At 38.0% G+C, this 27710-nt stretch overlaps 1 protein-coding gene across 3 annotated transcripts in view; it reads left to right on the top strand.

Annotated features, from left to right (window-relative positions):
- Window positions 1-27710, top strand: part of SLC44A1 (solute carrier family 44 member 1) — a 200291-nt gene that overhangs the window by 128949 nt on the left and 43632 nt on the right. For 2 of the 3 annotated variants that reach the window (XM_055271589.2, XM_055271591.2), the window contains 4 exons: window positions 5470-5607; window positions 14153-14389; window positions 16456-16536; window positions 20208-22565. In XM_055271589.2, the coding sequence (XP_055127564.1) occupies window positions 5470-5607; window positions 14153-14389; window positions 16456-16536; window positions 20208-20231 (480 nt within the window). In that variant the 3' untranslated portion in view covers window positions 20232-22565. Of the gene's footprint in view, window positions 1-5469; window positions 5608-14152; window positions 14390-16455; window positions 16537-20207; window positions 22566-27710 lie in introns of those variants that run through there. The other variant, XM_055271590.2, reaches the window with a different exon arrangement.

Raw genomic sequence — 27710 nt, 5'->3', positions numbered from 1 at the left:
CTTTGTGCCCTGTCTTAATCTGTTCAGGCTTCTATAACAAAATACCATATACTAGGTGGCTTCTAAACAACAGAAATTTATTTTTCATAGTTATGTAGTTGATGAGAACTATTCCCATAGTTCTAGAGGCTGGGAAATCCAAGATCAAGGCACCAGCAAATTCAGTGGTTTGTGTGGGCCTGTTTCCTGGTTCAGAGATGGTGCTTTCTTCCTGTGACTTCACATGGTGGAATAGACAAAAGAGCTCTTTGGGGTATTTTTTTAAATAAGGGCACTAATCCATTCATGAGAGTAGAGCCCTCATGACCTAATCACCTCCCGAAGACCCTACCTACTAATACCATTACCTTGCTGACTATGTTGCAACATACAAACTTGGAGAAGGCACAAACATTCAGACCATAGCATTCCCCTTCTCCCCTTTGCCTCAAATAAGAAAGGAATAATTGTAATTACCCTTTCATTTATTTAATTTATACGAATCCACACAGAACTGCACATACCCTATATTCCCTTAGCATTGCTGTCTAGCTTGCCCCTATTAAGTGAGTCATTATGTAAATATTTTAAACTTTAAGAGAATTTCTGGGTCCTTCACTAGAGAAAGGAAAAAAGAGGTGAAAATGAAGAAGTTGTATTCTGGGACAGATGGCCACACAGGCCTGTTCCATGCATGGTGACCCTCTGCCCTAACATATTTTCTTTCACATGATCAGTACTTTTTAACTATATCCCGTCACACAAAAGTGCAGCCAGGAATTATGTAGGCTAACAGGCATCCTTTAAAAAGATTCCTGGATGGTGGTCATCCTTCATCTTGCTCCTGGGGGTTGAATATTCTCAAGCTTGTGTCCTGCCCAAGCAAATGTTGAGCGTGGGCTAAATGTTAATCAGTGATGGCTGTCTGTGGGCAGTTTAACTCCAGAGAAGGAAGGCTGTCTGAGAAGAAGGTGGGTGGACTCTAAAAGTCTCAACCAAGAAGTCTGAAGAAAACTCAGAGAATAGTTATCAGGGAAAGCCACAGAGGACTTCGAAATTCCTAAGAACTTAAGCAAGAATTCTTTTAGACTAGGAAGTATAGAAAAGGAGGGAATTTTCATTGGCCTGCTATGATCTGCAGCACATTTTTCTTCCTGAAGAGATCATCTTGACCTTTGTGTATCCAGTTCATCTTCCTACCTTGGGAGTGAGTGAAAGAGCTTGCAAAATATCCACCTACTTTTTTTCAGTTGGGTTGAATACAAAGGGATTGCATAGATCCATAGAAATACTGCCTTTTAAAAGGCTAAATTTCTGGACATTCGACCCTCACAGAAATTTCTCAGAGGGGTGAAGAAAAGAAATTATTGCTGCTTCTTTATCTACAAACAAATAGACTTCTGCCCTAAAAGCAGATGGAATGGGGCAGGGTGGGGTGATAAGAAAGAAGCAAAAGAGGAATAGTAATAATTCTCAAATGACATGAAGCTTCTAAAAACTAATGAGGGAAACAAAAAAGCTTTTATAGTTTAGTTTGTAAGTGTTGGGCATTCTCCTCATGTAAGCTGGTCTGATAACAGAGGAGAGAGAATGGAGACATATGGGTCCTCTCTTGCTTCCGTCTCAAGGAAATTCATGGTGAACTGGAAAGCGTAGAACACTATAGTTAAGAGTGAGTTTTTCCCATTGAGGGTGGGAGTGAACATAAGCTAGTACCTGGCTGATTTAAATGGGTTGTCCAATTTCCTTGATTCTAGACATTATGAAGCTATTTAGCATCAGGATGCATCTCATAATCAATATGTATATTTAATATGGTAGGATATTTTCTCCTGAAAACTTGTTATGAGTAACTGGCTCATTAGTCTCTTGATTATATCTTAGAATGTGGGAAATAAAGTATTTCTCTTCAAAGGAGTTATATCCCAGATCACTGAAGACCTTTGTCAATTAAATTGTTGAACTGAAGAATTACAGTGAAAGATGCTGAAAGATTGGAAGTTGTGGAGGAAGTTACTAAAACTTGAAATGAGCAAATGTGGTTTGTATTTCCAGTAAGAGGGTGGGTTCCACATACAGTAGATGAGGGAGTAGATGAAGTTGATATTAATCCTTGCCAGTACTCTAGATCAGGAGGTCAGCAAGCCTTCTCTGTGAGGGACCAGAGAGTAAATATTTTTGGCTTTGTGGGCCATACAGGATCTTTCATGACTGCACAATTCCATTACTGTAGCATGAAAGCAGCCATAGACAATATGTAAACAATGAGCACAACTGTGTGCCAGTAAAACTTTATTTACAAAAGTAATTGGCAGACCAGGCGCGGTGGCTCACGCCTGTAATTCCAGCACTTTGGGAGGCCGAGGAGGGCAGATCACAAGGTCAGGAGATCGAGACCATCCTGGCTAACATGGTGAAGCCCCGTCTCTACTAAAAATACAAAAAATTAGCCGGGAGTGGTGGCGGGTGCCTGTAGTCCCAGCTACTCGGGAGGCTGAGGCAGGAGAATGGCGTGAACCTGGGAGGCAGAGCTTGCAGTGAGCTGAGATCGTGCCTCTGCACTTCAGCCTGGGAGACAGAGCGAGACTCCATCTCAAAAATAAATAAATAAATAAATAAATAATTAGTTGGCAGGCCAGATATGGCCTGCAGGTGGTAGATTGACCACCCCTGCTATAGAATAAATTGTTAACTGAGTAGTGTTTTTTCTGAGTACTTAGGGAGCTGGTGTGAACTGGGAACCAAACTGTGTTCTTTCAGAATAGAACTGGCTGGGGCAGTTCTTCATCGTTTTTCAGCAAGGTTAATGTTACACAAGATCAAAAGTATAGTTTATTTTTACTTCATTGAGGCACTTGCAGAGTATTTCAAAAGAAGCTTTTGTAGGAGATGGAAAAAAACACTTGGACCACTGCAGTTAGGTAGTTAACTCTGTGGTGCCTGCTATCTTTTATCTGATAAGAAGCACTCACAGGTGACAATATAAGGGAGCAAGAAGCAGGTAGATTCTAACAGCAACACTTAGTATGATTTCTTTAAGATGTTTTGTATTTTAGTTTTTCAGATAAAGACTTACGAACATAATATATATTCTGATGATAATAAACTTCCCCAGTTTGTATGATGGAATTCTATATACCAAAATCATGCTGTATTTCTGTTTTGTTTTTCTTTTTTTGGAGACGGAGTCTCACTCTGTCGCCTAGGCTGGAGTGCAGTGGTGCGATCTCGGCTCACTGCAACCTCCACCTCCCTGGTTCAAGCAATTCTCCTGCCTCAGCCTCTGAGTAGCTGGGATTACAGGCACATGCCCGAATGCCCGGCTAATTTTTTTTGTATTTTTAGTAGAGATGGGGTTTCACCATGTTGGCCAAACTGGTCTCAAACTCCTGACCTCAGGCAATCCACCTGCCTCGATCTCCCAAAGTGCTGGGATTACAAGCGTGAGCCACCGTGCCCGTCCTCATACTGTGTTTCTTAAAGAGCACCATCATTTATTTCCTACTGCCCCATTACTGAAAAAAGCTTAAGAACCACAGGTAGTGACCTGCTCATTACAGTACTCTCTTTAGCTCTGAAATGTTCTGCGTTTTTAATCAATGAATTTAATCATATAATGGCAAGTTAAATTTTTGGTAATTCAAACCTCATCTTCATTACAGACTCCTAATAACTAACAAGCTTATAATTAGAATATTCGTAAATTGTAGACTATCTCTCCTGGGCTCAGTGGTTAAAGCTTTATAGACAACACAGTGTAAAGTAAGCCCTTTATCTCCAACAGTTTCACAGCAATCCCCACATTTGGGACCTAAAGACAATTTAAGTCAGCACTAAACCCAAATTCCTCAGGACCAAAAGTTTTAGTCACAAAGTTCATATACTTTTCCTTCCTAAGACTCAAATATATTTGATGTTATAATACTTTTTCACATTTCCCAGAAAACATCAATGCTGTTCTAGAATGTAACATAAAAAAGAATGGAAAAAAAAAATCAGTCTATGACTAGTAGGTCAAAGAGCACATGGGGCAGCAGAAGCAGGTATAATTGAATGAAAGCGTATCAGCTAGAACTCAGTATTTTAAGGAACAGAAAGCTCAGCTCAATCTGACCTGAACAAGGGAGAGGGAGGAGAAGGTGGAGCAGGGAAGAGCTGGGATTCTTAGCAATTTATTAGCTTCTATAACTGAAAAGTTCAGAAATCTGGCAAGTTCCCAATGTCCCACTTGTCACCAAGTTGAAGTACCAGGTTCTCCCTGCTCTGACTTCATGGTGTTGGCCTCACCCTCAGTTTTACACTGTGACCTTCAGCAGCTCTTCTCATTATGTTAGCGAAACAGCTATAGCCATTCATACCCTCATACCTTCAAGAGAACCTATGGAAGAGAAAGAAAGCCTTTTTTTCCCAGAAGCCCCAGGGAACATCACTTTTGCTTTCAATGGCTCTGATTGGTTTATTCACCAATTCTGAACCAATCATTGTGGCCAGTAGGTATATAGTATGCTAATTGGCTTATGTCAACCAAGACCCATCCCCAGAGCTGGAGGTAGTGACAGTCTCACTGGGACTGAGACAGGGAATGGGATAAGGCTGTTTTCTCAAAAAAGATTTAGGGTTCTGCTCCCAGGAAGAGGAGGGGTATAAAATGCCAGCCATCAAAGAGCTGTGTACTACAAGAGCTGTGAGAAGTGAGAGCATAGAAGAAAGCCACCAAGGAGGAGACAGTGGATGGTCCAGATAAAACACCACAGCAATCTGATGCCCACACCTACCTCTTCAGCTTTTAAATCATCACCTAAATGATTACAGTGCACTGCTGATGTTCACAGTCAAAACCCTGAGACATCTAGGAAAAATTAAATTATGTTTGATTTACTAAGACAGGGAAGAAGTTAATGGATGTTAGAAAGGTTTGTGTATGTTTTTTTTTGTTGTTGTTGTTGTTTTTTTTTTTTTTGGAAACGGAGTCTCCCTCGGTCGCCCAGGCTGGAGTGCAGTGGCACGATCTCGGCTCACTGCAAGCTCTGCCTCCCGGGTTCACGCCATTCTCCTGCCTCAGCCTCCCGCGTAGCTGGGACTACAGGCGCCCGCCACCACGCCCGGCTAATTTTTTGTACTTTACGAGACGGGGTTTCACTGTGTTAGCCAGGATGGTCTCGATCTTCTGACCTTGTGATCCGCCCACCTCGGCCTCCCAAAGTGCTGGGATTACAGGCGTGAGCCACCGCGCCCGGCGGTTTGTGTATGTTTTAATAAATAACAGTGTTTTTAAAGGACCAAAACTAAGCCAAATGGAAAGTTATTTTTACCATATGAGGCTTTAAATCTTATATTTTCTTGTACTCAGTCTCAATCTGTACCTCATTAAAGGGTGCCATGTGTTTGACTGAAATATTTTTAAAAGCTATGTTTTAGCTATGCTCAGTTTATATCTTAACAAAGGAAGTTTCAGTTGTTGATGAAAATGTTGTTTTTGCTTTTGTCCAGAATGCATACACAGCCACAGCTATCAACAGCACCAACTTCTGCACCTCAGCAAAGGATGCCTTTGTCATTCTGGTGGAGAATGCTTTGCGAGTGGCTACCATCAACACAGTGGGTGATTTTATGTTATTCTTAGGCAAGGTAAGACCAAGTATTTTTTCTTCAACATACAGTAAAATTTTGCGTATATATATTTGCTCTTTTATTTTAAAAATATCCAGGCCACCAAAAAACTAAAAGTAATGTATAGCAAGTACTTAGAAAGCCCTTACTCTGTGTCCAGCATTGTTATAAGTACTTGACATATATTGTGCTCATTTAATCCTCACAATAAATTTTTAAGATAAGTTCCATTATTATCCTCATTTTACAGAGAGGGAAACTGAGGCATGGAGCGGCTAAGTCATGTGCCTATGTTTCTCTTTCTGTGTTGTTTTTTTGTTTGTTGTCGTTTGTTTTTTTTTGAAACAGAGTTTCACTCTTGTCGCCCAGGCTGGAATACAATGGTGCTATCTCAGCTCACTGCAACCTCTGCCTCCTGGGTTCAAGCAATTCTTCTGCTTCAGCCTCCCGAGTAGCTGGGATTACAGGCATGCCACCACGCCCGGCTAATTTTTGTATTATTAGTAGAGACAGGGTTTCCCCATGTCGGCCAGGCTGGTCTCTAACTCGTGAGCTCAGGTGATCCACCCGCCTTGGCCTCCCAAAGTGCCGGGATTACAGGCGTGAGCCACTGCACCCGGCCCTCTTTACGTGTTTTGAACTGTAAAGAATTAGGAAATAGTCTTCCTCCTGGTTAGTGGTACTGCAACTGGAGCCTGACTGCCTGGACTTCAGTTCTGACTCTATCACTGATAGTTGTGTGACCTGGGCAGGTTAGATAAGGGAGTCATTCTGTGCCTCAGTTTGCTCATCTGTAAAATTGGAATATAATAGTGCCAAACTCCTAGGGTCATGAGATTAATGCATTGTTAATACATGTAGGGTATCTAGGAGAGTGCTTGACACATGTTAAGTTCTCAGTGAATGTTAGTTGTCATCATTATTATTATAGTATTATGTATAAGCGCCTTTAAAATAGAGCTGTTAGAGAACGAGACTTATACTTTCCTTAGAAGTGTTGAAGAAGAGGCAGTTTATTCTATACTATTAAAATACTGCAAAATATTCAATAACATAATTAGATTTCATTCTGAGTATTAAACCATAAAATACTCAGAAAATTTTTTAAATTGAGGAAAGAAAAAGGCTTGTACTACCACCACTATAACTAAATAACTTATTTCTATATAATTCTTCCCGTGTTTTTTTATCGGCTTGTATTTCTATAGTATAACAATCATAGCATACGTACCTGTTTGTCCCGCCCATTTCTCTTTACATTACATCATATACATTTTCCATCTTGTTTTGATAATCTTCACAATTATTCATTATTACCATGGTAAATATCCACCAAATACTGTTTGTAAACTTTCTCTTACTATTGAACCCTTAGGTTGCTCTAGCCAACTGTATTTTTTAAATGTTTTTGTAAAGAAAATATGTTTGGCATGGAGAAGTATATATAGCATTGTGTGTGATGAAGTGGGTCGGTTCTCTACAGCTGATTCAGAATTCACCGTCTTTATTTTTATTTTTGTTTACATATTTATAATTTATCCCTACAGCTAAGAAAGATATGAAGCAACTTAGAATAAAAGTATATATATGTATACACACACATACTACACACACCGCTTTTTTTTCCAGATGGAGTTTCACTCTTATTGCCCAGGCTGGAGTGCAATGGCACAATTTCGGCTCACCGCAACCTCTGTGTGCTGGGTTCAAGCGATTCTCCTGCCTTAGCCTCCCGAGTAGCTGAGACTACAAGCATGCACCACCATGCCCATCTAATTTTTGTATTTTTAGTAGAGACAGGGTTTCTCAATGTTGGTCAGGCTGGTCTCAAACTCCCGACCTCAGGTGATCTGCCCACCTTGGCCTCCCAAAGTGCTGGGATTACAGGCGTGAGCCACTGCCCACAGCGTTTTTTACAAAGGGAAATAAGCCATTTAGAGGAATAAGGGAGATACTAAGTGGCAATATTTGATGATGATGATTTTAGTAAACTCTGATTAAGATACTTTGGGTACCAGGCACTGAGTGAAGGGCTTTTGTTAAGTATTACATTTGGTCTTCCCCTGTAAGTTGAGCTACTAGTATTATCTTTGGTTTCCTCTACTCTAAAATAAAGTTTAGAGAAAAATTAAATTGGCCAAATTTAGAGAACTAGAATGTGGCCGTTCAAACTCAGGTCTGTCTGACTTCTAAGTTATTAATCACTGTGTGCTATAATTGCCTCAGCTGGCATTAAATTTGTCCTTGGGCCTTTAAAAAATTTTTTTTAAAAGCCTTTTGACTCAGTAATTCTGAGTCAATGATAAGCCACTCCTGGTAACAGTAACTGCAAACAAATACAGCATTATTTATATAGTGACGAATTGTAAACAATCTGATGCCTAACAATAGAGAAATGGTTGGGAATAATAGTCAATAGACTGTTATTCACCTACTAAGCCATGTTTTTTATTAACAGTTTACAATATGAAGAAATGCATATAATGTAATAAATGAAAAAGCTGAGTAAAACTACTAGGCTTTAGTAGTGTTTAAAAATGTTTATAAGAAAAAGAATGGAAATGAATATCTCAAGATATTAACAATGATTGCTTTTGGATATTAAAAATATAGATAATTCCAACCCCCTACCCCACTTTATTGTAGTAAGATAATGTTCTCTATATTGAGTGTGCATTATTTTTTTAATGAAAAATAAAAAGATGGGTTGGGCGTGGTGGCTCACGCCTATAATCCCAGCACTTTGGGAGGCCGAGGCGGGCAGATGACCTGAGGTCAGGAGTTCAAGACCAGCCTGGCCAACGATGTGGTAAAACCTCATCTCTACTAAAAAAATACAAAAAAAAAAAAAAGTTAGCCGGGCGTGGTGGCAAGCAGCTGTAGTTCCAGCTACTTGGGAGGCTGAGGCGGAGAATCGCTTGAACCCAGGAGGCAGAGGTTGCAGTGAGCCGAGATTGTACCACTGCACTCCAGCCTGGGCGACAGAGCAAGACTGTCAAAAAAAAAAAAAAAAAAAAGAAAAATATAAAGATTATAAAACACAATGTTCTAAAATTGGCTTTTTTTAGCAGCCTAGTGACCTGTTAAAACTTTTTCTTTATCGTATCTTTATAGAGTGCCTACTAGTAATGTGGTAAGGACTATTATAGGTCCTGGTTATATACTGATCAATACATAGAATTTAAAATCTAGTAGAGGGCCGGGCACGGTGGCTCGTGCCTATAATCCCAACACTTTGGGAGGCCAAGGTGGGTGGATCACTTGAGGTCAGGAGTTCGAGACCAGCCTGGCCAACATGGGGAAACCCCGTCTCCACTAAAAATACAAAAATTAGCCAGGCGTATAGTGGTACATGCCTGTAATCCCAGCTACTCGGAAGCTGAGGGACGAGAATTGGTTGAATCTGGGAGGTGGAGGTTGCAGTGAGCTGCGATAGCGCCACTGCACTGCAGCCCAGACGACAAAGCGAGACTCTGTCTCAAAAACAAAAACAAAAGAAACCTAGTAGAGAAGGCAGTTTTGTATCCCTCTTTTTACTTGGTGTTACGTTATGAGCATTTCTTGTTTTGTTAAAACTTTTCTAACTATGGTTATACAACTGTTGTGTCATTTATTAGATCAATCCTCAGGTTTTCTGTTTTTTACAGTTGAGCTGTGCTCAATTTTTTACTAACCTAAAGTTTGTATTTGTGTATAAATCTTGCCCACATCAATCTTTATTTCCTGAGGCCAGAATCCTAGAATTAGAATTAATTAGGGTTCTTGATGTGCATTGCCAGATTGCTTTCCAGAAAGATATATTTTTAATAATGTAATATTTATAATATTTCAAATGACTTTAAGAACCATAAAAGATAAATACATTTTTTTAATTGAGAAATTCAGAAAAGAGAAAAATAAGAGGAAGAGAAATCTTCTGGGTTTCTAACATTTTAATAAAAATGTTCTTTAGTTTTTCTTTCCTAAAAATATAGTCCTGATCATAGAATACAGTAAATCTTTTGAAAAGAGTTTTTCATTACAATTCAATGGCTGCTAGCATGCAGAATTTGTTTCTAATCAGGTAGTTCAACTAATAGATCATAATAAACATTATAAAACATGATGCCAGAAATGAATTGTTCATATACATAGCAACTTGAATGAATCTTGAGGGAATTATGCTGAGCGAAAAAATCTAATCCCAGAAGATTAATTCCGTTTATATAATAGAAATGACAACAGGGCTGGGCTCTGTGGCTCACGCCTATAATCCCAACACTTTGGGAGGCCAAGGAGGGTGGATCGCTTGAGCCCAGGAGTCCAAGACCAGCTTGAATAACATGGCGAAACGTGATCTCTACAAAAAAATACAAAAATTCTCCTGGCATGGTGGGGTGCGCCTGTATTCCCAGCTACTCGGGAGGCTGAGGTGGAAGGATTGCTTCAGCCCAGAGGCAGAGGCTGCAGTGAGCCGTGATCACACTGCTGCATTCCAGTCTGGGTGACAAAGCAAGACTCTTTCTCAAAAAGAAAAAAGGTGAAATGACAACAGTATGGAAATGGAGAATGGATTTGTGGTTAGAGATCGGGTTGAGGAGGAGGGGAAATAGCTATAAAATAACAAAGTGAAGGGTTCCGGTGATGATGGATATATTCTGCATCTTCACAGTATCAGTGTCAATATTATGGTTGTGACATTGATATGCTATAATTTTACAAGATGTTATCATTGAAGGAAACTGGGTAAAGGGTACATGGAACCATTCTACTATTTCTTACAACTGCATGTGAATTCACCTCGAAATTTTAAATTCAACTTTAAAACTCTGAATTTAAAAATAAAAAAAGACGGGGCTGGGTGCGGTGGCTCACGCCTGTAATCCCAGCACTTTGGGAGGCCGAGACGGGCGGATCACGAGGTCAGGAGATCGAGACCATCTTGGCTAACACAGTGAAACCCCTTTTGTACTAAAAATACAAAAAATTAGCCAGGCATGTTGGCGGGCACCTGTAGTCCCAGCTACTCGGGAACCTGAGGCAGGAGAATGGCATGAACCCAGGAGACAGAGCTTGCAGTGAGCTGAGATCGCGCCACTGCACTCCAACCTGGGGGACACAGCAAGACTCCGTCTCAAAAAAATAAATAAATAAAAATAAAAAATAAAAAAAGACATCATTATGGGTTCCATTTGTATGGTACTCTAATAGTTTTTATGGAATGTGAATTAGATCTGTAAGGGACCTTAGCTCTTCTAGTTTAGTGACTTGTAACATATGGTCACTGGCCAACAGGGTCCTAAAGGTAAGAATAGAGATTTATAATCCAATTTAAATGTTTTTAAGTATTGATATTTGTCCTAATAAAGGTATCCCAAAACCCCTCAATCTCAAATTTCTTTGCTTCTGTGTGAAATTATTTCACCTCCACTTGGTAATATCTTTTCTCACACTAATTATATCTTCTAGTTGACAATTTATTTGACTTTGGTTAATAAAAATTGAGAATATGAATTATTACTTATAAATGCTATTTTATTGGTAAATGATATCTTTCAAAATGTAGGTTCTCTAGAGAAAGAGCATCGTAAATGTTGCACTAAAAAGAAAGGAAGGGAGAGAGGGAGAAACATTGCCAGGCATTGCATTAAATACTTTTAGAATGCTTATTTTAACAGTCATGGGACGTATGTATTATTATGTCTCTTTTAAAGATGGAAAAACAGACTCCGAATGGTTAAATGAACTTGCTTAGAGTTACAAAACTAAGTACTAATTCTGTAATTCAAATCTACATCTTTCTGACTCCAAAACTAGTATCCTTTCCTTCCTGCTTCCCACGTCCTACCTAAAGCATGAATCTCTTCTACGGCATTCCAATAATTTATCCTCTAGAACAGGAATGTCTATTTTTTTCTTTTTTTTGAGACGGAATCTTGTTTTGTGCCCAGGCTGGTCTCGAAGTCCTGGGCTCAAGCAATCCTCCTGCCTCAGCCTCCCGAGTAGCTGGGACTGTAGGTGTGAGCTACCATGCCCAGCTAGGGATCTCTTAACTTATAAAGTCATGTGCCCTATTAAGAAAAAAGTTTGATCACAGTTGTTCAATATATTTACATTTATTTATCAATTATATATATATATATATAGCTGTTACTAATATATGCCTTATAAAGCATACTAAAGAAGACATTTTAAATGTATGAGAAATATAATAGAAGTCCCAGGTGATCCTGTTAAATACTCACTAGGATGTGGGTACTCTACCATGGAGATCAGTGATACAGACCAGTGCTTCTTGAGACATAGGCTTTATCAGCACCTGGGATACTTTTTAAATGCAAACTACTGGGCTTTTTCATGGATCCAACCAAGCAGACTCTGGAATTAGGGCCCAGGAATCTGCATTCTTAGCCTTTCTACAGTTTGAGAACCATTAATGTATCTGCTTGAATAAGTGCATAACACTCTTTCATTATATTTGGGAATAACTACTACATTTTTTTGGCTAAACATCACTAATTGTTGAAGTTATCTCTTGCATGAGAATATCTAACCTTCCATCTCACCAGCTTTTTGTCTCAACATCTAGTTTGTTTGAGCCATACCTTTTTTCTATAACTAACTTTACCATTTCAAATGGGTTTAACTTTTAATGGCATGGTGAGAGCATGAAGAATGTCAGCCCTCCAATAGGGTGAATGTGCAAGATTTGGAGAGTATAGGAAATAACTCACTCTAAAATTGAAACCAGGAGAGTGGAAGAAAATGGAAGTAATGACCAGGCGTGGTGGCTCACGCCTGTAATCCCAGCACTTTGGGAGGCCCTGGCGGGCAGATCACCTGAGGTCAGGAGATCAAGACCAGCCTGGCCAACATGGTGAAACCCTGTCTCTACTAAAAAATACAAAAAAAAATTAGCCAGGCGTGGTGACGAGCGCCTGTAGTCCCAGCTACTTGGGAGGCTGAGGCGAAGAATTGCCTGAACCCAGGAGGTGGAGGTTGCAGTGAGCCAAGATCATGCCACTGCACTCCAGCCTGGGCAACAGAGCAAGACTCTGTCTCAAAAAAAAAAAAAGAAGAAGAAAAAGAAAAGAAAATGGAAGTAATTAACCATCTATGGAAATAACCCCAGAAAATAAGTCACTATAAGAGAAGATTCATAAGTGTGTTGCTACAAAAATGGTGGGGAGTCTTCCAAAGCTTGGGCAGACCCAGATTTGCTCCCTAGAAGCATCTGAGAGAGGGATCAATTTATAGCTTAACCAATGTATCATCTAATGCATTTTAACTCCGAGTTAAGACAATGGTGAATGAGAAATGCCTTGATGTTGATAAATATTGGAGAAAATGCCAAAGAAGGATTCTCAGTCCGCCTATTCTTAATACTAGACAAGAAGAGGCTGCCATGATTCTAGGGGTCTCTTTTTTCCCTTTACTTAAAGCCTTATACAAGACAAAATAAAGGGCTGGGAAAGAGTGTGTCTAGAATTCAGTAGAATCCATTACTGCTGTGGGTCAATATCCAAATATTTCTGAGTTTTTATCTGGAAAGAGCACTGGAGTTGACATCATAAGACCATTATTTGAGTAGGATCTATTCTTTTTTTCTACTCTTATGATCTTGACCTTGGGTCTACTCTTTTTTTTCTACTCAGGTCGGTTGGCATCTCTAAGTATGTTTCCCAGTCTGTAAAATGGGATGATAATATTTCCCATAGACGATTCATAGGGTTATTGAAAAGCTGGAATAAAATGTATTTTAAAAACCACAAAAAATTTAAAATGCTGCATGTGAAATGATGAAGCATCAGAGTGGGTGGTTCTTGACAATAACTAAATTGGCTATTTCTTTTATTCTTTTAGCATGGATGTTTTTGGCAACCTCTTTCTTCACAGAGTCCAAATATACACTTTATGGCAAATTATATTAAATTTACCACATATTCTATGTGAAATAAAATATGAAACACAGAAAAAGTTCTAAGACTAGATTTTTCTTGCAGAATTATTTATGTCTGAAAAAAATATAAATCTCCAACAGTAAGAGAATGGTTAAATGTATTTTAAATCACTCATAAAATGAAATTATGTAGCTGAGTAAATATGAAGCATTTATGATGATAATTCTCTATATATTAATGAAAAGCTTATAGTGATTTGTTTATATAATACTATTTCATATATGTGAAAATGCTTAGAAAAAAATACATACCATTACACTGAAATATCACTTTTTTTCTGAGTGCTAAGAGTGTGTAAATTTTTTCTAAAATATGCATACATTTATCTTAAAAATTGCCACAGATTCTAAATAGGTTAAGTTTTAGGGTGCAGCATAGCATTTGGAAAACTTAATTATCTTTAAACCAGAATCATTTAAAGTATGATTTTAAAATTTATATGATAAGCATGTATAACTCTAGGTGTATATGAGAATATGTGGATTATATTTCCTCATTTGAGATGGAATGGCCTCATGCAACCATCATTTATAAATAGTAGAATTTTAAGTCTGCAAATGGTGAAAAAAGAGTGGCTTTCTTCAGTAGGATATTAAATGTGATCTTTGCTCTCTCTGCTTCAGGTGCTGATAGTCTGCAGCACAGGTTTAGCTGGGATTATGCTGCTCAACTACCAGCAGGACTACACAGTATGGGTGCTGCCTCTGATCATCGTCTGCCTCTTTGCTTTCCTAGTCGCTCATTGCTTCCTGTCTATTTATGAAATGGTAGTGGATGTATTATTCTTGTGTTTTGCCATTGATACAAAATACAATGATGGGAGCCCTGGCAGAGAATTCTATATGGATAAAGTGCTGATGGTAAGTACTTCAAATGCCCTTTCCTATTTTAGGGATAAAAATACCAATAAAAATATTTTGTAAAACATTCTCTATATTTAATTCACATTATATGCAACTGAGTAATTTAGAATTAACCCCGTAGCACTGACTCATGAATGAGGTTAATCTTGGGTAAGTCAGGGAGGAAGGCTTCTTGGCATGGACAAGATCATTTCAGATCCACCTAGCTAGAGCAGTACTCATTAATAGTCCTAAGTTCACCCTATTCCTGCTGCCCCTCTCTCTGCAATTAGATAGATTTGAATTGACATTTTAAACTAGCTTCTAGCCTTTTCCTGAAATGGGGCGCAAAGACAAAATATCCTGTTTCCCAGGTCCTAGTGCCTACCTGTCTTTCTCTGTCCACCACTGCCCCAAACATTACTGCTGTCAACCCTGGTTAAAACTCATCATCTTAAATATGGTAGGCCAAATTGAAAGCATTTTGTGATGAATACCGATAACAGACCCATGACTGATAGAGTGTATAGTTATTTATTAGTCAAGATCTGAACCTTTACACAGATATTATATGCAGATTTTTCATATTAGAACCTCAATTAAATCTCCTTAAAAATATGAAAACCTTATTAAATGGTTTAAGTACCGTTATAATCAGTGTTAAATGTTACCAAAGTAAAGATGCTTTCTAAATAATAGTAGTTTGCCATTAAGCTATGAAATATTTCTATCTCAAAATGGGTAATACTGAATACTAAGCATTATACATTAAAATAACAAGTCATTTTCCAGGAGCATATTTTATCCAGTTAATTCTAAAATAAGTGTATTAATAAATAAGCTAGATTTTCTTTTTTTTTTTTTTTTTGAGATGGAGTCTTGCTTTGTCACCCAGACTGCAGTGCAGTGGCATGGTCTCGGCTCTGCAACCTCCACCTCCCAGGTTGAAGCAGTTCTCCCTCAGCCTCCCAAGTAGCTGGGATTACATGCGTGCTCCTCCACTCCTGGCTAATTTTTGTATTTTTAGTAGAGATGGGGTTTTACCATGTTGGCCAGGCTGGTCTTGAACTCCTGTCCTCAGGTGATCTGCCTGCCTCGGCCTTCCAAAATGCTGGGATTACAGGTGTGAGCCACCATGCCCAGCCTAGATTTTTTATTTTTTTCAATAGCAAGAATTCCAAATGATTTAGCTGACCTATTTGGCATTGATTTTCTCTTTTTCTGGCAACATCAGCTAAATTGTAGACATTTTCTTAATGTCTAAACTAATTCTAACTGGTTATTTTCTTAATGGAATTTGATCATGATTATTGCATCTCTTTTGTGATTAAAGCATTTAGAAGAGTGTTACTGTTTTTTAAGTCACTGATCAAAAGCAGAGTAAAAAATAACTGTTTTCCACCCTTCAGTTTTCTCTGTAGGAATGGTGAGGATATTTAATGAAGGAGTACCCCGTAAATGTTGACCGAATAGAAATGTTCCCTTTCGGCACATTCCCATTTCGACTACTACTAACCATAGGTTCTGGTTGATACACCCTGTCTTCCTGCTTTATGAAGTAATGTCATGGTCAGATTGACACTTTTTTAAAAAGAGTAGTTTGTTTATGGTTTGGTTAAGAAACAAAGCATTATGTGCTTAGCAATATCAATGTGTTCTTTTACCTTCTATGGCTATTTAAAAGTGGAGGCTTATGGAGTAACATGTTCTTGTTGTTTCATTTAACCTTGATGTAGAAAAAAACAACAACAACAAATAAAATGATATTCTGAGTATGAGAAAATAGCCTCTTAAAAATGTTAGGTATTTTCTCTTCCAGATAGAACTAACATTATCTCTTGGAGCCTTAGTAAGATTGTCACAATGAATGGATGGAAAGAAGACTTTTTTAATCAGCGGATTGCAGGGTCCATTCCTACAAATTTAGCAGCTCTCATGTGTGATACTAAACATTATTTATTGCTATGTTTTTAGGCCATCCATTTACCAAGATTGAGTCAAAAATGTAAATGTTCTTTAGAATTCATCTACTAACAAATCTGAAAGGACCCAAGAATTTATTCAATATGGTCCATATTTTGCAGGAGTTTGTGGAAAACAGTAGGAAATCAATGAAAGAAGCTGGTAAGGGAGGCCTCGCTGATGCCAGAGAGCTAAAGCCGATGGTAGGTGGAGATGAGGAGGTGGCCGCCCTCCAAGAATTTCACTTTCACTTCCTCTCTCTCTCTGTCTTCACTGACTGCACTTCTTCAGGAGAAGCTTTTGTTATCTGTATCACGCAGGACGTGCTGCTCTTTCTGTTTGTGTGCTTACCCATCACTTGGATGGCAGAATTCTTGTCACAACTGAGACCACCTTCTGTAAAAGTAAGCTGAAAGGAACAGCATCCTCGTCAGTGCTCGGCGGGGCGGGTGGGGGATGATAGTTTTTTCCCTAAGGTAAAACTGCTGTTGCTCTTGTTTCCTTTTTAACTGTCAGTGTTTGGCTTTCATTAGACTGAACATTTTGGTATACACTAGAACTGACGGTTTGATTTTTATCATTTTGGAAGGTGATCATAGCAATTCCTTTCAACTTGCTAAAATTCATACTCCCCCTTTTAAAAATATGGTTCTGTTTACATTGCTGTCCTTTTCCCTTGGCTGACTTTTTCTTCTGTTGCCTAGGTTGTACTTTCTTTGTTTCTTAACCTATTTTTCAGTAGCAAACAAGGCTGTTTTCATCAATACCCACATTCCCACTCAGTAAGACAATCTAGTCTTCTCCCAGTTTAATTGTGAGATGGATAAATTATTTCTGGTAATTTATATTATATATGTATATATACACAAATATATCTCTCTACTCCACTTTTTTTTGAAAAAAGCAGCTTAATGAGTGTAAGAGAACCTTGAGCTGCTTTTCACATGGGTATTGTCACTATAGCATAGCAACAGATGCCTCTATCATATATTGGTCTAATTACTTCCTAATTTAAACACGTATTTTTTTAAATAACATGTTTATTTTCAAATATTATATAATTGTCTGCATCCTTAAATAATTTTAAACAATGTGTCCCCTGACTGCATATAATGTTCAAAAGTGTGAGGTAAGGACTTTCCTTTCTGTCTTCCTTACGCTTTAATAAGTGATTTGATTTATAGCAAGTTTGTCCAACTTGCTGCCTGTGGGTCGCATATGGCTTAGGAAGGCTTTCAACACAAATTCGTAAACTTTATTAAAACATGAGATTTTTTGCCTTTTTTTTTTTTAAGCCCATCAGCTATCCTTAATGTATTTTATATGCGGCCCAAGACAATTCTTCTTCCAGGGTGGCCTGGGGAAGCGAAAAGATTGGATACCCCTGATTTGTAGGTTTCCAACTTTAAAATATATGGTATAAAATAAGTTCATTTAAGTAGGCTGGGCAAGGTGGCTCATGTCTGTAATCCTAGCACTTTGGGAGGCCGAGGCAGGTGGATTGCCTGAGCTCAGTAGTTTGAGACCAGCCTGGGCAAAACGGTGAAACCCCGTCTCTACTAAAATACCAAAAAAAAAAAAAAAATTAGCTGGGTATGGCAGCATGTGCCTATAATCCCAGTTACTTGGGAGGCTGAGGCAGGAGAATTGCTTGAACCTGGGAGGCGGAGGTTGCAGTGAGCCAAGATCGCGCCATTGCATTCCAGCCTGGGCAACAGAGCGAGACTCCATCTCAAAAAGTATATATATATATATATCTATATGTATACATATAGATATATATATATGATATAAAATAAGCTCATTTAATTAAGAGTAAAGGAAATAGGTTTATTTATGGAGGGAGGCAGAGAGGCTATATGTATATTCAAACTAATCGCATATTCAACCTAAGTTAAAGCCTCAATAAAATATTTAGATATAAATCCTTTCCTCTGTAACCCTTTCCAGTGCCTATCTTGGTGTTACTCTTACTTAATAGCATGAATAATTATAAAATCAAATTTAAATGTTTAGATCCCAGAGCACAGATCACTCTAGTACCCACATAGCTCTGAATTTTAAGTTTGCATCACCTAGACATGGATTGCTTGGGCAGATGGAAGCTCACCAGCAATCTTCCCATCAGGTTCCGTGCCTGCCCTCCACACCTTTCTGCATCCCTCTTATTTCACAAAGGCTGAGGAGGGCAGCAGTGGAGATTCTGCCAACCCTATGGCAACATGGAGAAATGAGGAAGGCTTCCTTCCTTCTACTGCTTGGTAGTCCTAATTGTTCAGCAAATCGATTCTAAGCCCAAAACTTAAAAAGACATATGAAATCTTAAAATATAAACCAAGCTTTTCCCCTTTTTCTGTCTTTCCAGTGATTGAAGCTTTCATTACATCATTCAGTAATAAGCATTTAAAGAAAGGGATTGTTCAGCAAATCGATTCTAAGCCCAAAACTTAAAAAGACATATGAAATCTTAAAATATAAACCAAGCTTTTCCCCTTTTTCTGTCTTTCCAGTGATTGAAGCTTTCATTACATCATTCAGTAATAAGCATTTAAAGAAAGGGAGAAATATTTCGAGGTTGAAGACTAGGTAATTTGGCCATGAGTTGGCACAGATTTCTATAGTATTCTTTAATGAATGGTAGATGAATTATAGTAGATCAGAATGCAAGTATACTTTCCTTACCTAAACTCCTTATTTATAGGTAATAATCCTGGGAGAATTGCCCAGGTTATGTGGCATTCTATTTAGAAAGAGTTCTTTCCTATTAGTATTTTCAGTTTTGAAATAGTGTCGCTTACTTCAAACAATGCATTAAAATCTTCATTTAATTTTTGCTTTCATTTTATGTTGTTCATCAGTTCATTGCTTGCACATTAATGGCAAAAACCCTCTGCTGCATCCCAAAATACATCTTCTATGTGCATTGTTCTGGTGCTTTGAACATTGTAGCATTGGGTCCCTAAGAATGATGTTTTAAATGGTTAAATAGCTCCCACAAGACAAGTGTGAAATGCTGCTCACAGAGTAGTTTTATTTTTTCGGCACCTCAGTACCTACTTTATTTCTCTTCCCTAGTATGCATGATTAGAGTTGGCCCCTACTAACACCGTTCCTTTGCATGCGTTTCCAAAAAACTATTTGAGAAATTTCTACTGAAAGTTTGGGTATTGATAGAATTTAGGATTGCTTATTTGTATTTGCTTGATATAATTCACATATTGTTGCTGTAGATGAAAGTTCTATAAAAGAGCATCATGCCTATTTTGCAATAGCTCTAGAAACATTGCTGCTGTTTGAATTCACTATCTTCCTCCCTCCTCAATGAGATATTTTAATTTAGGCTTCATTTTTAGCCTATAAAATAGTGTTCAGTAAAATGAGGTTTTATATTTTCCTTTTGACAGGAGATCATTGAACTAAACATGAGAACTTCCAGTTTTGTTCTTGAACTTTTCCCTGAGAGAGGTGCACTAGTTAAGGAAACTTTAAAGATTTATGAATTTTTTTATGATTCTTTGAAAGTGATTTTGGAAAAATGTACCAAAAGTGAGAAGAGGTTTAGGAAAGAGATTTTCTGACTGTCTGCTTGCTATCATAGAGGAAAGAACTTAAAGAGAAAAGGGAGGAAAAATCCTAGACACTGTAGGAACATGGGCTAGAGAAGTATGCTCTGTGAATCTCAGAGATGATCCTGGAGAAAGTGTGACTTTCAACATTCATAAGAATTTCAGCTCCAGGAATTCAGGGGAGAAGGATTCTTAGTCCATTTTGCCGTCTTGCTGTTTGTGACCATGTGTATATTTGTAACATCATTCATGATCTCCTTTTAATGGTAATTGTCTAAGATTATACTCTGTATGACTTTGTTTTCTAGGCTTCGGGAGCAAGTTCTGCTTGAACCTAGCCGACGGTTATGGAAACCCATTGACATTCCAAAACAATATATACACATAACTATGTATTTGTGTGTGTGGGTGTGTGTATATATGTATATGTATGTGTGTATATATGTATATGTATATACACACACACACATAAATCAGCCAAAATCAGAGAAAAGGAACAGGGATTTAATACCTTTTTTATGCTTATTTTTGTCAAACATGTACTCCTTTCATACGGGTGGCTTTTACAAGGCAACTTCCGTCATTTAATGTTTTCAACTGTAATTGTCTTAATGGAAATGTTAAAATTCATATGTGATTAACATTTTTAATAACTTAGAGGAGATTTTATCTTTATTTAAAAATAGGTAAAATTATTGTACCAAATTATGTCTAAAGTTTATTCAGGGGTAATTTCCCTGATGTGTGTATAAAATCAAGATCTTATTTTACTGATGCATAAGTCCTAGTGGGTCAAGACTAGGCATATGCTTTCAGATAAATAAGGAATTACTCCAATCAGTTTTCCCCAATCAAAGAAGCCATGTCATTTTACTTTTAGAAACATACAAGTGGGCCCAATATGGGAATTTTCATAATAGTTCATACATTTGTCAGCCAACATTAAAAGGTAACCAACTCCTCAGGTATTTGTAGTTTACCCTAACGCTTCTTTAAAAGAAAGTAGGTAAAAAAAGAAAAGGGTAGATAATCTTTCGTATGCAAACTTTTCCCTTATATTTTGTCTTTCTTTCCTTTATTGACTTTAGTAGCATCCTCCACACATTTGTGTGCCTGATTTGAAAGGAAGCTGGGGCACCCAGCGAGTTTAGCCTTTAAGTTTCTGTGTATTGATTTGCAGATTAAGTAATGCTGGGAGGAATAAAGAAGGGACAGAAACATGGAACATAAAGCATTGAAAATTCCGGTGCTTGGGCTTGGGCTTCAGAGTAACGTCAGTGGCTTAGGGTTAAACGGCCATTTTATTCAAATGCTTGCTATACAATCTGAAAACACACTGGCAGGTGCTCCTCTCCTTGGCAATTCATTGAGTATCCAGAGTTCTACGATGTTTAACTGAAGAATTGGCTAATGTTTTGATCCTCCAGTGTGACTGTTGTTTTTGTTTGGGGGTGGGTTTGGGGTTTTTTGCTTTTTTATTCCTGAAGCTTACCAGATATGAATGGCTAATATTCCATTGTTTTGCTTATTGTAATGGTGAATGCTTTAAGAAAAAAAAGTGTAATTTGCTAAGAATAATTCATGATCTGTTTATGCGATAACTCCTTTTTGTTACAATTTTTTTAAAAAAAGCTATTTTTGTTAATGTAAATATTTCAGAGCAAATTTTTTAAACTTATTGCACTAAATACAGGCTCTGTACAAAAAAAAAAAAAGCCTCAGCATTTTATCATTCCATGGAAGGAGAATCTTTTGAAAGAAAGCATTTCCTCCTACCAGAACTAGACAGTGAATTCGATCGGTATTATGGAAATGCATACAAGTAATGTCACTAGGGCTTAATAAGCAGCTGTTTGCTAATGTGCTTCCTTTCAAAGGGTTGGACCTTTAAATTGCTGCAAAAGGTAAATTGTATTTTTTTTTTAAGTATTGGTGTTCTTTAGCTAGGCTAAAATTTGCTAAATGCCTTGGTTTCTTTTAAAAGTTCATGTAATATTTCTGATTTTTCAGAATATTTGCAATAAGAGTCTGGATTTTAGAAAACACATACATACACACAATTGAGAGCTCATGTCTTAGCAAGATCTGGGAAACCAACACTGCGAGAGTAGCTATTTTGAAAGAATAATTCTCCAGAAGTTAACATCTAAGATCTAGTATCACCAAACAGTATCGCTGTTCTCTTTTATTCATTTGAAATGGAATAAATATAATTATGTAACTAACAATTGTCCAAATAGATGAGAGAGCAAATCATGTGAGAAAATTCAGAATACCATCTGTTTCATAGCCACACAGATTTTGGACTTTCACAAACATTGGGAACTAAATTTAGAATTGGCAAAAGTCTAGAAGATGGGTATCAAAACAGAAGACATTCCAGGAGCTAGCAATTTTAAGAGGTGTCCCTCCAAAGTGACCTGATGGAAGTCCTGAACTTGGAAATTAGGTTCTACTCACTTGGACATCCCTGCATCATGGACTGTTGCTGCTCCCTGTTCCATATGCTCGCAATCTCAGCTATTTGGAAGCCACCAGGAATGCTTTCTAATTATCATTTGCAACTAGAACTGTAATCAGAAAGAAATTTTGTATTTTTGTATAACTTGATTGTGTGCCATTTTATATAACAGGTCCTGTTTTACAAATAAATTTTGTTTTACTAACATTGTGTTTAGAAATTATAATCTATGTGTAACCATGTCATTTGAGTTGCAAATTAATTGCCAGGCTGTTTTCCTTAAGTAAATTCATGTGCCATATAGAAATACGCAGAGATGCATTACACAGGCACACACAGAGAGATATTTAATATGTGGAATATCACTCTCTCATGAGCTTGATTCCTTGATTAATTTGATAAAGCCTCACGGAGGATTTTAAGCAATATTTAAATGTGTTGAGGTTATGTTTGGATATTCCTGCTGCCTCTTTTCATTCATTTCAAGTCATTCTTCAGCTAGCTATGGGCTGCCTTATTGCTATTCGCTCACTGCTTCCATCTTCTGCCCAAGTGAGAAGAATAGATGAAGAACAGAAATTTCTCTGTGAAATGTGGATACCCGAATAATTTCATAAATCATTGATTCTGTGTGGTGGTTTTTGTCTTCTTCTGTAGTGAATCTTCAAAACTGCATTCAGGACTCATATTTCTAGAGTTTTAGTTGGGGTCCTCTATTGTCAATTGTAGTAGTGACCAGAGTATCATGGTTTCTGCCATCAGATAATTAAGGCTCTGGTGCAGAATTTAGACTTTCTAAGCTCCTGCCTGAAGAATAAGGTCTTCCATAATATGGAAGAGAAAAGTTATATTTCAGTGTAAATCCAAGAGACCCATCTTCTATGAGAGGCTTACCGGTGCATTAATAATAAAACATTAGCAATTTAGCTAGAGCACTGAGATTGTATAATCCTTGCATGGATGAGCAGAGCTCAAAGCCAGTTGTTCCTTTAAACCATTTAATGCAATGGCTAATGTTTAGGATTAAAGTTTTTATTTTATCCTATAAGATAATTAAGTCCTAAGTCACTACAACTTAAGTAGCTTAACTGTATGTTGGTCCCCAAACTTGTTCCATAATGGTTAAGGAGGAGGCACTTACTGAGTTTATTTTAAAGTTACGCTAGAAATGGTTTTCTTTTGTAGAGATGCTGTCTCTCTCTCTCTTTTTTTTTTTTCCATGAAGGGCATTAAGCTGCTGATTGTAAGTTATTTCCAATACCACTGATCTTGGTATCTGCCAAGGGCTTCCTTGCCTTCCCTGGGCAGTTTTAGGATTTCACCCTGGTAGGGGGTGTGAGGCACTGACCCCTTTATTCTGGACCCAAACTGCTTTAGAGCAGAGTTAATACCTCTCCCTCCGTCTTTAAAACAGCTACAGGAACTGCAGGCACCACATATGTGTGAGGCCATGTCACTGCCCCTGAGGCTTCAACCATTTCCACCATGCACTATCACTAGCTACTAACAGCCATTTTAAGAGATCTCCTAGCCTGCAAGGTAGAATTCTGGGATCAGTTCCAAAACCAGAACTGCCAGTAATGGTGACTTGAATATTTTATTTGATTTTTGGTCAGTAACCTTGTCATTTAAATTGGACTTCCCAATAGCCTTAACATGGCCTCTGAGAAGTTTCCTCCAGAAAGGTCTTTAAGCTTTCACTTTTCAATAAGTAAGTTTTTTACTGCTTTTCTACTACTTTAAAAAACAACAACAACAAATAAAACTCTCAGAGTCTGGAGGCTTATCAGTGCACCTGCCACGGTTAATTTCTGTATTCTTTTCATACATTCCATCTCACAAATAAGAGTGCACTATAATGGCTTGCCTAGAATTGGTAAGAAGTGGTCTGTGAATATATATTGAAAAAATGTGGGTTCATAAGTAAAAGCATAACGCAGATATTTGTGTACTCTGTATTCACAGCATAGGCTGCCTTTTGCTTTAAATGAATATTCATGTATCTTTGTTTACTAAGAATGCATGTTAGCCCTTTTGAAAAGTAGGCACTATTCATACACAGTAGCTCCTTGGAATTAACTCATCTTTGTTAACTTAGTGGCACATAGTCCAAATTTTAAAAAAGCAAGACCCTTGAATATGCCAAGAGAAAATCTAAAGCTAGCAAACTTAAAAAACAAAACAAAAATTACACCTGTCGTATACACTTACGAATTTAGAATAGCATACTTTTCCCATTCAGATTTCATACATTTGAGCCAAATTCTTATACTCCACGTTTTAATTTTAAGAGGATAATTTTAATCCAAGATTTAAATCTTTGAAAATACCTTTCTTATAGAAAACTTCAATGCAGTTTTTAAACTTACTGATTTCTGTGGAAAACCTTTCTTTTCTATAGAAATACTATAGTGCCCTTTCTTCCTCCCCATCTCGATTTTGTACGTATAAAGTCAAATGGTGATTCCGTTTCAATATTGCATGAACAATTGCCACTTTGTAAATTATATAGACAGAATGTGTTCTAAGGAAATTCATTAGTAAATTTGTGAAAAATATGTGAAATTGTTCGAGACCTATTAGGCTATTCTTCAGTTTTGATGCTCAGTTTTACAACTTAAATGATTTTCTCCGGGACACGGAGCTCAGAACAATAAAGCTTTTTTTAAGGGTCTAGTGAAGATCTAGTTGAACATGGAAACATTGTAATTTACAAATGTCTCAGAAATTTCTCACTTTTATTTGCTAAGACCTGAATTTAATATTTGATACTCAAAAACAAGTTATTTTGAAGGGGCAATGGGTCTCTTTGAGCTTAAGAAAGCTATGGACTATCTTTCTTTCAAATGCACGTCGCATGTCTCTGAACAGTCAAAATGCTCATAGAATTTCAGGGCCCTCAGACTGCCAGCTCCCACCCCTGTACCCCCTCAAGGGCTAATGAATCCAAGTCAAAAGCCTGCTCTAAAATTGTTCTGATAATGTGTTTTGAAATCAGGAAGTGATTAGGCCTCCACTAGAGATACTTCTGAGATGATGCTTACCACCTTCTGACCCGGAATCATTTTTATAACTTAAAGACTTTATGTAATTTAGTAGCAGGTCAGGGAATAGAAACCACACTAATCTGAAGGAATAACAAGATGATCAACACTGAATCTTCATGACAGTAAGATTTTCTTTCCTTGGAGGTATGAGGGTGTGTGTGTGTGTGTGTGTGTGTGTGTGTGTCTCCTGGGGGTTATTTGGGGCAAGGTACCAGATTATTTGCAAAGAGCCAAAAAAAAAAATCCAAGAAGAAATAAATAGGGAATCCTTGTAATTAATCCATCTACCAAAACACTTAATTCTTTTTACTGTAGCTCAGCTATGACATTATGTGGCTTAGTGTTATCAGTATACTACTGTCTTAAAATATATTTGTCAACATGTCCAGTTCCAACAACAGTTGAAGATGATGATAAATTAGCAAACTCAAGGGTAGTCCATAGTTGGCAAAAAATAAATTTGGTAGAAAGCTGGAGGAGCAGATGCTGAAGGTAGAAATGCAAAAGGTGTTTTTTCTCCCTGCATAAATCAGGGAGCTGTTTTCTGTTTTAGTGTTTTCCAGTCACCCACTAGAGCAGCTTCGGACCGCTCTGCCAATAGAACTCCGCCCCCAGTCCCTTGCCTACTCTATCTTCTTTAGGGAAGCATGTGGATTTCTTCACATCTGCACCTTACTATTAGGTAAGGGTGTTGCCTCTACATGGAAGGCTCCCTGGGCCCTTGAAAAAGCAGGCAGAAACTCATCAAGGGGTTTGAAGTTGTTGTGAAATTTGATCCCAGTGGCTCATGATTTATAGTCAGGCATCAAACCATTTCCTACATTTTCATGCTGAAGAAAGTGGAAATATCATAACTGGCTGGTGAAGAAAGGAGGAAAGTCAGCTCCCTACCCCGCCCCACACTCCTAGAAAAGTTTGGGGTTTTTTTGTTTGTTTTTGGTGTTTTTTGTTTTTGTTTTTGAGACGGAGTCTCGCCCTATCGCCAGCTTAGAGTGCAGTGGTGCAATCTTAGCTCACTGCAACCTCCACCTCCCAGGTTCAAGTGATTCTCCTGCATCAGCCTCCTGAGTAGCTGGGACCACAGGCATGTGCCAACACGCCCAGCTAATTTTTGTATTTTTAGTAGAGACGGGGTTTCACCACGTTGGCCAGGCTGATCTCGAACTCCTGACCTCAGGTGATCCACCCGCCTCAGCCTCCCAAAGTGCTGGGATTACAGGCATGAGCCACCATGCCCGGCCTAGAAGAGTTTTAATGAACCTTCCACAGTAGTAAATGCAGAGACCACTGGTGGAAATTCCCATATTGGATAGAAAAGAGCCTAAGTCCAGTGTAAGTGTATCTAAATTTGATATGTCCTTTTGTCACAGAAGTGTAAGACTTCAAGGGAATATTCTGACCTTCGTGTATGAATCTGATCCACCCATCCTGTCAGCTAGGATTATAATTTGAGCTGTCGTTTCAGGAGCATGTATTAAATCATCTGAGTAAAAAAAGTAGGCATTGAAAAGAAGACTTGGGAATAATTGGGCAGATAGAGTGGGTTCCATGGATCATTCTACTTGCCACTAGAAAATGTGAGCTCCTTCTTCATTTACCATGTTGATAGGTGCTGACTTTTTTTTTCATAAATTGTATTAGATACCACACAGGAATGTGACAATAATAGGATAGCTTTGGGGGCTGGTGATTTGAAACAGACCGTTAAGTAGATTTTCCCCATCCTCTAGGTTCCTGTAGTCTGTGCTCAGAACTTGGTTTTTGGCCCCTATTGTTTTTGCCTATTTTGATTTTCAGAGATGATCACATGGGGACAGTTAACTTTTCTTCTGCTGTGTTGCCTTAGTGCTACTAGATTGTGTTGTGTTGTTGGAGTTTTCTAACTTCTTCCCTATATAAAGGTACTAAGAGCTCCATAATGAAAGAAGTTGTTATACTTTCTCAGAATATTCTGGACCACTGAATGCACTTCTAATAGAGCTTAAATCTAAAGAAGTTAGTTCAGTGGTTATTAACTGATTTTATTACAGGAGGAAAAAAACTTGAACAAAAAGGCAGGGAGAAAAGTGTGAAGGGCATCAAGCAAAATGACAGGGGCTTCAAAAAACAACCAAAGACAAAACCCTATCTTCTGAAGACCAAAGGTCCAACTTTACTTACTGGCTGGCACAGCCTTTCTGAACTCCTTGAGTTTAGAATAGAGCTCCTAGAATAATAAGGCGGCCAAATTTAAAGATCAGTCAATACAGTAGGGACCTGCTATTGATCTCTCAGGCACTGAGTCTTCGCATCCAGTGTCAAGC

Source organism: Symphalangus syndactylus, chromosome 3 (assembly GCF_028878055.3).
Source record: "Symphalangus syndactylus isolate Jambi chromosome 3, NHGRI_mSymSyn1-v2.1_pri, whole genome shotgun sequence".
Lineage (NCBI taxonomy): Eukaryota > Metazoa > Chordata > Mammalia > Primates > Hylobatidae > Symphalangus > Symphalangus syndactylus.
Note: the sequence above shows the minus strand (reverse complement) of the source record. Positions and strands in the feature narration are given on the sequence as shown.